The sequence below is a fragment of the Pelmatolapia mariae genome, linkage group LG12, assembly GCF_036321145.2.
Source record: "Pelmatolapia mariae isolate MD_Pm_ZW linkage group LG12, Pm_UMD_F_2, whole genome shotgun sequence".
Classification (NCBI taxonomy): domain Eukaryota; kingdom Metazoa; phylum Chordata; class Actinopteri; order Cichliformes; family Cichlidae; genus Pelmatolapia; species Pelmatolapia mariae.
In genome coordinates this window covers 11978620-11992237 of record NC_086237.1, presented here as the reverse complement: position 1 = coordinate 11992237, position 13618 = coordinate 11978620, and the positions used below count along the sequence as shown (strand labels likewise).

The 13618-nt window shown below is 41.0% G+C and overlaps 1 protein-coding gene across 4 annotated transcripts; it reads right to left on the bottom strand.

Annotated features, from left to right (window-relative positions):
- Positions 1–4478: 4478 nt before the first annotated feature.
- Positions 4479–13524, bottom strand: tbx1 (T-box transcription factor 1). Of its 4 annotated transcripts, none has more exons than XM_063490122.1 (8): positions 13317–13524; positions 11711–12101; positions 9513–9614; positions 8975–9146; positions 7658–7813; positions 6484–6551; positions 5768–5868; positions 4479–4989 (listed from the first exon to the last, which is right to left on the bottom strand). In XM_063490122.1, exons 1-8 carry the CDS (start codon positions 13498–13500, stop codon positions 4607–4609), a joined length of 1557 nt encoding a protein of 518 aa, XP_063346192.1. In that variant the 5' UTR covers positions 13501–13524; the 3' UTR covers positions 4479–4606. The 4 variants fall into 4 exon arrangements, with proteins under 4 accessions (XP_063346192.1, XP_063346193.1, XP_063346195.1 ...); XM_063490123.1 differs by having other exon boundaries at positions 11711–12050; XM_063490125.1 differs by having other exon boundaries at positions 4479–4986; positions 11711–12050; positions 13317–13411.
- Between the last annotated feature and the right edge of the window lie 94 nt (positions 13525–13618).

Below are 13618 nucleotides of genomic sequence, written 5' to 3'. Positions count from 1 at the left end.
CCTTTTTTTTTTTTTTTTTAGTATTTTTTAGTACCCCCCGCAGAGTATACGTTTTGTCCCTACACTTACTGTGACACCTTGCATTCATAATGTCTTCCTAACTCCTTTGTTGGCTTTGAACAAACACTGGAGGTGATGTAGGCAAGCTTCTGTCCATTCTCTGATAAATCAAATGCTTGGTCCTATTGGTGTAGACGTCTGCTGAACGGAGCAGACAACAACCCAGTAGCTTCACAAGTGCCCGGCTGTATGGCGGTAAACCTCGTAAATCACTCCATAATGGATCATTTAGGAAGTCAATAAACGGGGAAGAGAGACTGTCTGCACAATAGGCCTTGTGCTTCACTTATCACCTAACATGTGTCTTCCTTGGCCCTTAAGGTCAGAGGTCAGCCTGGTTTAGGGATGGGACATAATCCGTTAGGGTGCACGTGTGTGTGCGCAGTCAATGCAGTCTCTCCCTAAGCCTTCATGGATTATATTACTAGCTCAGACGTCACACTGAGACTGATTATTTAGACATTGTGAAAAAGAGCGTCCATAAGAAAATAACCCTTTGCCCACAAGCCAAGATCAATGTTTTACCTCATGGCTAAGTTGGTTTTATTTGTTTTTTCATATGTGAATTAATACAAATGTATCTAGGCTCTCGCTGTGTGGTGGGGATTTGTTTTGATGTTCCACATAAAATGTCCGTCAGCAACATCACACACAGGATAAACCGTAGCAGGTCTCACGCTGGTTGAGAGGCCGTCGTAGGGACGAATATGCAAAGCATGTGTTCTGTTGTTTAGGTGGCGGACTGCAGCTAGTTTACCTGGATCGCTTTCAGTAAGTGTCCCCAGATACCGCAGGAGGGTTCCGCACGCCGAGGTGAAGCGAACGCCGCCCCGACGGGCCCGTCACAGCAGATGTTCCAGATGCAGCTGAGTGTCAAATGATGTTTCGGGTGGCGGCATCGTCCATCTTAGCTCTTTTAATGTGGGAGCTCCTCTGCATCCTGTCCCTGCTGGCATGACGAATCGAGGCACATCGACTGTTACACAGTTTAAGTAGATTTGTGCAAATGACACTGAAATATTGACTTTTAAAATGGCCCAGACCTGTTGAAAGCGTGGCAGTGCCATTTCATGTGCATGAGTGGAAATGTAACACACAATATGTATGTGAATACATCTTTGAATGCTGCGACCATACTGATTATGTTTAGTTGATACTGATGTGTAATTCATCACAGTTTCTCCAGTAGGCGCAATTTCCCCAATTTTCCACAGCCTGAGGCTTTCAATGTCAGGTCTAGACTGATGCATATATTATACCAGGGACACCCATTCACTAAGGACTGTGTCTGAGCGTGCAGCATATAAAGAATCTTTTCATTGTTGTGTACAGTTTGGTATAAATTAAACAGCTACGAATAGGGAAGGCCTGAAGAAAATAGCAGTATTGCGACTGAAATGTTGACATTTTATTACTTTAGCATTTCATCTTACATTACACTCTGTTGCACTTCATAAATAAATACTGACCTGAACTCTGCTACATTTATTTTACAACTTTATTTATATAGTTGGGTTTTCTGATGCATTTTCATAGATTAAACTAGCCAAAAGCAGACAAAGTAGCAGTATCTTAACATGCTTATTCAGAACTTCATAGGCCTTTATAATAGAACAAAAAGGAGTCAGCTGCATGCAGACTGTATAAAAGACTAATATGTATAAAGCCTGTGTATACTGTCAGTCGTTAGTGTTTAGATAGTTTAAATACTTTTTGCTGACTTTAAGTGATTTTCTTAGAAGTCGGTTTGAAAGTTTTTATGTACTATTTTTTTATTAGTACCATATCCGCAGAAATGGAAATATAAAACACTTTTGTGGTATTTTTATTTTATTTTTTAAGCTCTTTATTACCTTTTTAAAACTCTGAATTAACTGAAAACTCTTTTACAGTGTATTTTAAGATGTGTTTGAAAATGTAAAGACATTGTTAAAACTCAGTTTAAAAAAACAGGATGCATAAATAAATTAGATGCAGTTGAAATCTTTATGGACATCACAGTCCTATTGATATTATTTATGAGGAGAAATTTAATAAATTCTAGAAATGTCTTGTGACTGTCAAAGTTTTTTTTTGTGTGTGTGGTCACTGACCTTGGGGGTCAGAGTTACTTAAACTAGTTTCACCGCACTACCACGTCTATTAGCACAGTCACTGATGTGCCTTCTGTGCTGTGAAACCTATAATTAGTCCCAATATAACCTTTTGACCCTTTCTAACCGACTAGTTACCCTCGCCTAACCTTATCACGTGTCCCGGGGGTACATATGCAGTCTATGGAATAAACTCCTACTACCTGGCTAGTCTTCAGCACCCGCCGGCCCACAGCTCACACCGAATGGCTTTATGCCTCCAGACCGCTGCTTATCCCTACTGGACACGCATGAAATAAAATAAAATAAATAATAATAATTAAAAGATTTTGTGAATTATTTTTTGATGCCGGGTAACATATTTGCTTTTCTTTTCTTTTTGTAAAAAAAAATAAACATTTTTTAATCGTTTTTAATGATGCATTGTGACTCCATGTGGAGGAAATTTAAGTTAAACCGTTAGGTAGGTAATGCAACACACACACACACACACACACACGCGCGCGCGCGCGAGAGAGAAAAAGGCCTCTACCGTTTCTAAAATTAAAACTATACCTTGTGAATGTAAATAATACACATACATAGGTAGAGTAGGATGCTGCGTGAATGTGTATTTTTGTTTGTTAAAAAAACAAATCAGCTTTTCTTTTACTAGTGTTGGGCAGCTAGCATAAAACTATTACACATCCGGGTCCTAATTAGCTTTCTAACGAAACCTTGCTGGCGCGGCCTGTGTATAAACCTTTGTTGCAAACGCAATAACTTTAAAATTTAGTCCCCACCCAAACAAGCAAAAACAATTATACATCGAATTAGCGTTTAAATGAGTGGAAACATTATTTAACCTCTGACACCTTTACAAGCCATTAAACAGTCAGGCCAGGCGCCCTCGGGCATCCCCCTCCCCTCTGCTAAATGACAGCCGGCTTCGAGAGAGAGAGAAAAATACATTATTGAAATGAATCATTAGTTTACGTTTCCTTTTGTATCGTGACAGGCACAAATCCCAAAGCAGAATTTCCCCCATTTCAGCCAGATTAACCTTGACAACAAAGCATTCCTCAGAGGACTTCAAATAGGAGATGGAAATGACCGCACAGATAAGAGGAGGGTCACATTCTCAAAATATCGCCCCACTGTCCTATTATATATGAGCAATGATATCGTTTTGACGGGAAAACGAGAAATGTGGGGTTTTTGTTTTTTGTTTTGGCCTGTTTGTGCCCCATACAATTTATTTTCTATGTTTTGATAAGTAAGTGCCTGAAAACATTAGAATTACTTCATAAGTTACTGTTTGAGAAAATAATTTGTAATAATAGCATGACATTCAAAATTCATTGTCTATGAGTCACACATATGCAATTTGTATCTTGTTGTATCAATAGTACCAAAAGGTTTTAATTTTTAAAGACTTTTACTGCCGCCTTGCAATAAATTTAATGCATTAAACTACTAAACTGCAGTAATGTGAACAGAGCCTATTTACTCTAGTTGAGGATATGTAAGATGTGTGGTTGATGAATGCATTTGTGTATGAGTGTGTGTTTTTATGAATCCAGGTGCAGATTTTAACATTTTGAACTATAAAGGGCTCTTATGTTTACACAGCTTCCAAGTCATGCCTGCCAGTGACTGAAACAGCAGCAGGGGACACCGCGGCCTATTTCAACAGGGCAAATCCGGTTGGAGAAACTTGAACAATGCTGATAGAGAGGAAACCCTCTTCAGTATGTGAGTGGAAGACTGGCACAAATACCTCCGTTTTTATGAATTACAAGAATTTAATGTTTATTTTATAGATACAGAACAGTCATTCTGCTTCATTTATTTACTTTGAATTGCTGCAAGTCAGTGCCATGGTACAAGCTTCTCAGAGCGGCTCAAGAGTGTTTCAAAATCAAATCTTGACGTTTTTTTTCTTCTTTTTTTTTCCTCAAACAAAAACATTTCAATGTGTTTCGACACACCCTCTCTCTCTGATGACATGCAAACGTCTCGTCTACCTAGAAAGGCTGATGGACTATATAACATATGGCTTTTTTGAAAGCAATAAAAACAAGGCAAATCAAAAAGTGCATCCAACACAAAAAAAAAAATCAATTCCAGTCTGTGATGAAAGTCTGTGTTAAGTTGAGGTCTCTCCTCTGTCCTCACTTTGCTGGCTCAATGTCTGCACTGCTCAGGTAGGAGGTGGCCTGATGTAGACCTATTGCCATTTTCAGTTCAAAGGTCAAAGCAGACCTCTTCAGGGGCCTAGAACAGATGCCCATTGTTGACGCAAAGATGCATTTCCTTTAAATAAATACAGCAGGGTTTATCCAGCAGAAAGGAGTTTCAGCCCGTGATTGCACCCTGCAGGTTGCTTAAGCCATCGACAGGCAGGATTGTGTTTCCTGTCTGTTTCCATTCCCACAGTGCTGCTTGCTGTTAGCCCTGGTGGACAGCAGTCATTATCTGGGCCCATAGTCATAGTTAGAGGGGCCGCTGGTGGCTGAATACATGTTAGTTGTGGCAGGGTTCATGTGGTGATGGTATGTGTGTCCTCTGATACTAGGTAAAGGGTAGGGTGACGGCCTGGTCTTGGCTCCCAGGTAGTGTTCATAGGTGGTGGGGTACTTGTAGGGGTGGTGGTGCAGGGTGTCCGGGGGTAGAGGGTGGGGATCTGGCCGAAGGTCGTGGGGAGGGCTGGGCCGGCCGCTTGTGATCGGGACGGCGTGCAGGCCTCCTGGGACGGGCAGGGCGGGGCTGAGGACCCGGGACATCAGCTGGTGAGCCGGGTCTGCGTGTATAGGCGTGCCGCTGGGGTCTCGCTCATATTCCCGCCTACTGTCTTCTGTGAAGGTAGGGAGACAAGAACAGTCAGCCAACATGCAAATACCCACCACTAACAATATTTTCATAGTTTCTGCACTCAAAACCACAATAAATTACTGCAGGTACAAGTTTTTGAATACTCAGTGTTTTTGACTTGTAGGTGTTAAGAGATTGCATATAATGCTCAATAAATAAGTGAATTATTTACAAGTGTAAGCAATGTTTAGGTAACTATGAAGTGTACACAGAAGTCTGTCACATTATTGTTTAAATAAAAAATTCTGCATTTCAGTCAAAATGTTGCAGAATAAATTCCAGACAGCAGCTTCCCAGCTTATATTTCTCTCAGATGAAATGTACCATTTAAAGCTAATAGGAAGCTCCCACTTTTATAAACATTTAATTGATTTAATTCTTATTATAGAACTAATAAATACGTCAGTCATCGTCATGTCAAAGAAATCTAATTTCCATTGCCTGCTTTACTGCGGTATGACGCTGCGGTCTGTTATAAAACCACATAAGAACCCCTATTATGTTTGCAGTGGATGACATTGACTGGCTGATATTTGATGTTTAATTAAAAGCCATCACTGGCCTGATACTGCAAATGCATCACTGGGCTTCTGTTAAGGATAAGGTGGGGAAAGAAAAAAAAAGAAAATGAAAGAAGTGAAGTATACTGACAGCTGAAATAAAAGATGTTATTTAGAAATGCTGAATGAATTTTCAGGACTATATTTCATGTTTGATAGCAGGCGTGAGTTTTGAAATGAAACAAAGAGCGAGCTGCAGACCTTTCTCTGTGCCGTTCTGCTGAGGGGGAGATGACACTGGGTTTCTTGTTCTGGCAAAGGCACTCATTATTGGCAGAGAGCCTGGTCTGTGATTCCTGGGCCTGGAGCAGGGAGAGTGGATTCAGTTACTCATTTAATGAATGTCAAAAGCACAGTTTCTTTATTATGTATTAAAATGATCCACATTTTAAGAATCTACACTTATGATTGACAGATTGTGCATGAAATGTACACAGAATACAAATGTGGAACAGCCGTACATTACTCAGATTATGTTTTTTTGTTAAATAATAAAAACATTCCTCTATAGTTCTGTGCAATTTCTCATTGCTGGTTTTAAAAAATGAAGTGATCTGAGTCATTCCCAGACATGGAAGCACTATTTCCATTTGTTGAAGTTGTCTGAGTAAAGCATTTGGGTGGAGTTTTGCTACCTTGTCTCAAATGCCAGTGTCTGATGATCTGTTAGTGACAGAAAATCACACTTGGCTGAGCTTCAAACAATATCCAGTAATTTCTGAAATTTACATCACCTTGTGTTCTTTCCTGTGGCAAGCTCCACCCCATCTGCCCCATATGAGACATTAAACAAGCAACTAAACTATTTTGCAAAAGCTTTCTGGCCCCGGCCTGCTCTGCAGTGCATTTTTTTTTTACAATCATGTGGAAACATGCCAATAAAGTGGTGGCCTAATATATTTCATTGGAAAGCTCACCAGTCCTCTGGGTCACAGTCCCTGAAGCCCTTTGCAAAGGGGTTACTGGCTATCTTCAGCTGTGTGATCTGAAAGTAAAGGACAGCATAAAATCAGTCATAACGCTAAAAACAAAACGCCTTTCCCGTTTACATCACAGCATTTACTTATTAGAAAGGATAGCAGCGAAAGTCAGGTGTAATACACAGAACACTCTGTCATAATAACACACATAGCTGTCTTAAATAAAACATGCAGGTTTGATGGCTACAGTATCATGTAGATTTCATTTATTATTATCATTACTTTTATTACTACTATTATTATTGTATGTAATTGTGCTCTTCTGTAGCATTTACACCTATATAATGTTATATACGGACAGGTTTCCATGTGGTGTAAGAAAAGTGTCAGTTATTATTTTTAATATCACTTTAATAGCTTTCTTATCATAATGATCATCATCATATAATTTTATTATATTTCATGTTAAATGTATGTGCATTTTTTTTAATTTTAGCTCAATTTACATTTAATATGGAAGTAAGAATCCTTATGAAAAGACGCAGAGCGCCTTCGTGCGTAAAAGTAATTTATTTACCATTTGCCATAAACATTCAGCATCAAAACAGAAGCGGCTTGTTTTTAGTCCGTGTCCTATCTCCGTGAGCTAACGGGACTATTAATCACCGTCACGCAGCGGCTCCCACACACTTGGATTCGGTATAAATAGCTGAAAGGAAAACTGAAGCCAGGTTCATTCTATCGTCCCACTCGTTATGAGTCGCTCCAAATAAGCGATGAGCGCACTGATGTTTGAATCTAAACAGACACGGGGACTGATGGAAAACAGAGCAGGGAGCACGCAGGGATGGGGTGCAAGCTGAGCTCACAGAGCAGAGGCAACATTTGGGCGAAAAAAGCGGAATTATTTTTATTTTTTTTACGCAAACGCATAAGACAGCCTCAATTAAACAGTAGTTAAAAATACATATTCTAAAGTCTTTAGTTACTGAGTTCGGTTTAACGTAATACGCTTCCATTACCTCTCTGTGTTGATACGTTATTCATGGTGTAACTGTACTGCGCGCATCATGTTTGAACAACACACGGTTTCTGTGTGCGTTTAGTTGCTGGCTTCTCTTGCACGGCAGACCGTATTTGAATTTGATGGAGGGTCATAAAAGCCGCTTACCCTGTGGTTCTGGTACGCTGTGACCGCTGTGAAGCGGGTTTCCTCAAAAACAAAGGTTTTGTAATTCTCCTCTGCGTATTTCTCGCTGTCCTTCCGGGGATCCACATAAACCACATGAAATCTGGGCTGGTAGCGGTGCATGGAGTTCAGAATGATCTGTAAAAAAAAAAGAAGCAAAGCAAGCCTGCTCAAGGACCGTCGACTTAAAGTGTACAAAAAGATCATCTTCGATCGCATGCTTTAAAACAAAAACAGAAAAAACCCAAAACAAAACATGCGATTGAAAAGGATCACTGACGAGAGATTTAATGAATAATTAAATAAATAATCGACAAAGTTGATTTAAATTGCATTGGAATAAAGTAAAACGTGTTCAAGACCAAATGAGACCCGGGTTCGATCTATTAAACGTTTTTACCGCGTCGGCCATCTCCACGATTGTATGAGCAAATTTGGTAATCTAAATAACACAATACCCCGAGGGAGCCTGGGTCTCCCCTTAAAATCCGTTGGCATGCAGATACAGTTCTAGCTAAACAGTAATATTGTAAATATTTAAGGGCCGACTGAGAATATATCATGTGGATGGCTCTCATTTAAACACCGATTAGGCAACAACAGAAGAAAACTAACTTTCTGGTGAATCCTCGGGACACTCGATCTGTTACAGATCATTGTTTTTCAGTATTTGCTTAAGTCCCCCAAACTTTCCTGATTTTACATCTAATGCAAAGAGAAGGAAGGGTGGTGGAAGATCAAGCAGGAAGGTTTGAAATCATTTCCAGTGGTGAAATATTCCACTTCCTTTCAGGAACTTTTGGAGGAAAGCCTCGTGTGCGGTGCCGTGTTTGAGGACAGAAAATAAGCTTTTGGCAAAATCAAAGTTTTAGAGAAAATATCGTTTTTTTAACTACTACAAAATAACTTATATCGATCAGTTTTAGGGGGAGAAAATGTATCTCTCTGTATTATTATTATTATTATTATTATTATTACCGGGATTTAAAAATAAATAAATAAATACAATAATTCTTTAGATTTTTTTGTATTTTGACCGCTTAATGTGGCAATGTGATTTTATGTTAAATTATGCTCTCTAATTAATCAAACAGGCCATCATCTATACTATCACTGCAATCAAATAAATGGTTTTATTATTATTTTTTTAAATGATTTTCTTAGGGGGAAGTCGTTGGTACAACTAACACTTTATCATTTAACGAGAACTCATGAGGACAAAGTACCCGCTCGCTGTGTGATTTTTCTGGCCAAGCTTGGGCCTCTTGAGCACTCATTTAATTCCAGTTTTGTACTCACATGTCCGTTGTCATCCAGAAGGTTGTTAGTTAACTTTAGTTTATCAAATGAGACGATCTGCTTCATCCACTGTGCGCCTTTGGCCGGAGAGTCTGGGTGGTAATGGACTCTGCCCGGTGTGGCGGGATCAGCTTTGCCTGCCACCAGCCACGACGAGCTGTGGAAAGCATACCTAGGAGGGCCATAAAAGGAAATTAAGACGCAAGGTTAGAAGTTGCCCGCTTAGGCATGCAAAATGTCTATGCATGTGTTGGCGTGTATGAAGAAGTAACGACGCTACATAACGCTATCAAACGCTTTAAGATAAAGGGAAAATATGACACTTAATTGATCGTTAATGTCAGTATTTAGTCACCAACATGTTTGCAGTATAAGTGTCTCATTGTTAAGTTTTTAAGTTGTGTTTTCCAATTTTTTATTCTCATTTTGCTCGATACCCCAGGGTGGGTCTTAAAAAACCAAGACAGGCACAATGTTTTCCAGTCCCGTCCTGACTGAAAGCGGTGTTTTACTTGTCTGAAGACACATGAAAAGTTACCTGTAACGTTTGTCATCTACAGGCAGGAAGTCCATCAGGAGCATGTAGTCTGCCATGGGATCCATCCCAAATATTTTCACTTGGAAAGTTGGAAACATTCTCCTGACAGAGGAAGAAAAACACGGGGCGACTGTTAAAAAGCAGCAGCTTTAAAGCGTCTTTTAATGCTTTTAATGCTTTACGCGCTATTTTTCTAAAACTAATCATCAATGCGTGTGTGTGTGTGTGTGTGGACGGTGAGTTAGTGTAAGAAAACAAATGATTATGAACAAGTGTGTGTGTGTGTGTGTGGTTTTTTTTAAAGTGTGCAGTTTGCAGAAAGAAATGTTGCTCGAGCTTATTTTTGCCCGAGCTCGAGGCTACAACAAGGTTTTTAAGCTCTTGGAAATGACGTGATTTAGCCCGTGCGTAACCGGATAAAAAGTCTCCCTCATCTCAACGGAACTTTGCGTTTGTTGCCATTTAGCTGCGCTGTTGTAACTTCTGGCTGTAACTTCTCTCCTGGTTTTTTGATGAATTCCAGAAACATGAAGATCTAATCACATGTGAATACACACGTGCTCATAAGCGTCGCGTGCTTTTTACAGAGTTCAGTTTTAAGTTTTTGAACTTTCCATCATCTTGACTATAGGAAAAATAAATAAATAAATATATGTATATATAAATTGAATCTGCAAGCAACAACAAGAACACTCCTGCATACTGATCCACTGATTATGTTATTTTCTTAACAATCATTTTCTCCGTTGACAGGAGAAAATAGGCCGAATCCCTTTTGGGTGTTTTGCTCTGCGTTTTAGTCTACGCTCTGCCCCCTACACTGTGGCGCTTGTTTTCTCCCCTTGCACTACACGGGTTACTATGTAAGAGAGATCCATATCCTCCAAGAACATGAGCCGAAAGTTGAGTAATCCGCCGAGTCAGTGAAAGGGATCCTAAAATCAACGCTCAATTAACGTCAGTGTTGTGGCTAGGTGAGGCTGAAGGAGCTTTTAAAGTGCTGTGCTGCAGATCTCCTTTCTCCTGTCACGCAGTGCACAGCGTGGAAACTCAACCCACACTTTTAGGATTTGAGCAATTATGTCATGCCACTTTACATAGATGTGTTTTTTTATATAATAGGAAGCATGGTTAGCACGATGAATGTTAATGTGGAACACTATCGGCTCTTCCTAGGGGTCAGAGGTCAGAAGAAATGCGTCTTGCCTAAAGAGACAAGAAGAATGACGTGTTTTTTCAGCACATTTCAATAAATGATCATATTGTGTTTTATTAATAACCAAATCCAACAGATTTTAGTCCATTAAATGCAACCAAAATTGAGCGCGTGGAGCGTAAAGGCGCTTCCATAATTGTGAAATCGAAGAAAAAAAGAGAAGAAAAGAAAAGAAACCACTGTAATCGGCTTGTAGGATCTGATCCTACATGTAAAGACTCATAAATTAAAGACCACAATGTTTTTTTTATAACAGCAGTGCGTAAAATTGGAGCAGGATGAGGGCGAAGAAGCCCAGGAGAGTCACACTTATCCTTATTAGATCTATAAAACGCAACTGGATGAGATCAGCATGGTGTTTACAGCCGACACACACACACACACACACACACACACACACACACACACACACACACACACACACACACACACACACACACACACCCAAATACAAGCCTCCTTGTATTTGACCTTGTTTTTAAAACATCTCCAGAAGCTTAAAGCGTGTTGTTTGTTTTAAAAAACCAAAGCGAGAAAAAAACCCAACATTTTCTAAAGCAGTATGATTTGATGGACAGAGACGTGTTAATAGTGCTCTGGATATTATTTGAAAACATCACAGGCCTTCATGTGCATGGCACAAAGTGATGTTTTGCGTCAGCTGCCTGAGCCCATGACGTTATTTAAAGTAGGAAATTATATTTGACTAAATAGCAAGAGTAAAAAAATATGGAGTATTTTGTTAATGAATTTTTTTTTTAAATTAAATGATATAACTTTATTTTCTAGTCAATACTTATAGTTGCTATTCTGCACAGACATTCGCAGAAAAAATAAAGTAGTTGCTTATCCTTTCCCGGTTTGGTTCTTTGCTCAGATGTTACAGTATATATTAAAGTATTCTGTCCTATATTATTTTTCTAGTCTGCATGAGGAGAAAAATAACTCCAGCGCCTCTGGCCTGTGTGTAATGGGTACTCACCTGCCGGCCTTGGTGACGATCATCTCCGTGCCTAGCTGGTTAAATTCATCCCATAAAGCTTTCATCTCCAGCTGAACGTTAATGTTGGCAACTTTCGGGTTCTTCTTCACTATAGTTTTGCTGTTCGGCGTAGAGTTTGAGGACGACGAGGAGCAGTTGGCGGTCCCGTTGTCGTTCGACGGGGCCTGGCCCGGGTTGGATCCCGGATAGTTGTAGTTGTGTTGGGCGGCCGGGCAGGGCTCGAAATGGGACTCATGCTGGCTGTAGGGGTCCCCGGGGGACGGAGAGAGGTGGTAGCCCCCCGGCGTGTTGAGGCTGCTCAGGCTGCTCGTCGTGAAGGCTGCAACATCGCAAAAATGGGACAGCTGCGTCAGCCACGGACTGGATATGGCTGAAATCATCCCAGAAAACTAGATTTTACTAAATATGCCTTTCACTTCAAGTCGATTATAACACAGAGAGTGAAAAACAGAAGCAGGATTCAGTGATCTCCAGAGGAAAGCGTCAAGCACAAATGCACTCGTTTCGGTTTAAAAAGTTTCCGTCTCGGCTGTTCGGCAGTCCCTGAGGTTTCATCCACTGCCAGCATACTACGGGCTGCCTGATCTAAAATAGGAGACCTCCGAAAAGCAAAGCAAAGCAAAGTTTTCCCCCAAAAGCGGTGCGGATCCCGTAGAATCTCCGAACTATTCGAGGAAACTAACTCGGAGTGCGCGTGAATTGGTTTTCGCTCGTGATCGATCGCGCTGTGAGCGGCCTCTGTTGTGCGCTGCTGCAGTGTGTTAACACTGCAAGCCAGTCTCCTCTCTTATCTGACGCAGAGGGCCTCCCCTTTGCGATAAAACCGGTTCTTATTTCTATTTAGATAAGGAACTGCAGGTAATGTGCCTTTTCTTCGCCTTGCAACCAGACTGACTGACAGAGAAGTGCGCCCCTTTTTAATGGCTTTTCCGGCACCCATTTAACTTTTGGATAAGGATATCGCCCACATCACCCCCGTTAACAAACAATGGAGGATGTGCCAGGCAGAGGGGAGTGCAAACGCTCTACAAGGTAAACACACATTGATTTGCATGAACAAACAAACAGGCAGCAGGTGACTGCAGTCCTCTCCTGATGGACAAATAGACGCATGGGATGGATATACAGCCCCCCACCCCCTCCAAGCTGGGTATGATTATTATAGTCTGTTTTTACCATTACGCACGGGGCGCCCGTGTAAACCCTCCTCCTCTTGGCTTCACGTTGAATGTATGTGATTCTGTCCACGAATTAAAGTTGTTTCTTGGTACACCACTTTGGGGTTTTGGCACATTTGAACACCCCACCACCCCCCACATTCTGACTGTTTTGTTTCCAGACTTCTCCTCCCTGATGGTGAACACGGCGATTAAAATCTGCAGAATTTTTTTTTTCACAGTGGCTCAACTCTGTGACACTTAAAACAGAAAACAAAGCTGTAATTTCCTTCTGTACTTTCCAAAACAACGCACTCATGTGCGGTTTTGCGCATTTCAAAAACGTCGGAGAATCAGGCAAACACAAAGTTGCTAGGGGGAGAATTTCGGGTGAGACGTACACATGCTACATCAGCAAACACAATTACCTTCCATTTCCCGGGTGACAGTGCTGTAGTGCATTTTAAAGGAGCCGTGGTTATGCAGGTCTGGCTTGTCCAGGCCGGTGCCGTGTTTTTCAAACGCTGCGTTTCCTGTTTGCTCTGCAGCCGAAATCAGAGAGGCAATACTGAAAGCATTTGCCTTTGGAGAGAGGGGACCGCCGTCGTCCATAGGCAAGAGATCGAGTCGTTAAAAGCCGTCCCTCCTCCTCCTTCTCCCCCGCTTTCCAACCGCGCAGAAAGCAGGAGAAGGTTGTGCACAATGGAGAGGAACATGCGCTAAAATTTGG

Bases quoted from the DNA above. Each gene is read 5' to 3' on its own strand.
- tbx1 (XM_063490122.1), bottom strand. From the start codon at position 13,500: ATGGACGACGGCGGTCCCCTCTCTCCAAAGGCAAATGCTTTCAGTATT. The intron at 5,869-6,483 runs GTGAGCTTTCCA...TCCCTGCTCCAG, and splicing joins GACTGTGACCCAGAGGACTG to GCCCAGGAATCACAGACCAG. The intron at 4,990-5,767 runs GTCTGCAGCTCG...CTACCTTCACAG, and splicing joins GCAGAACGGCACAGAGAAAG to AAGACAGTAGGCGGGAATAT.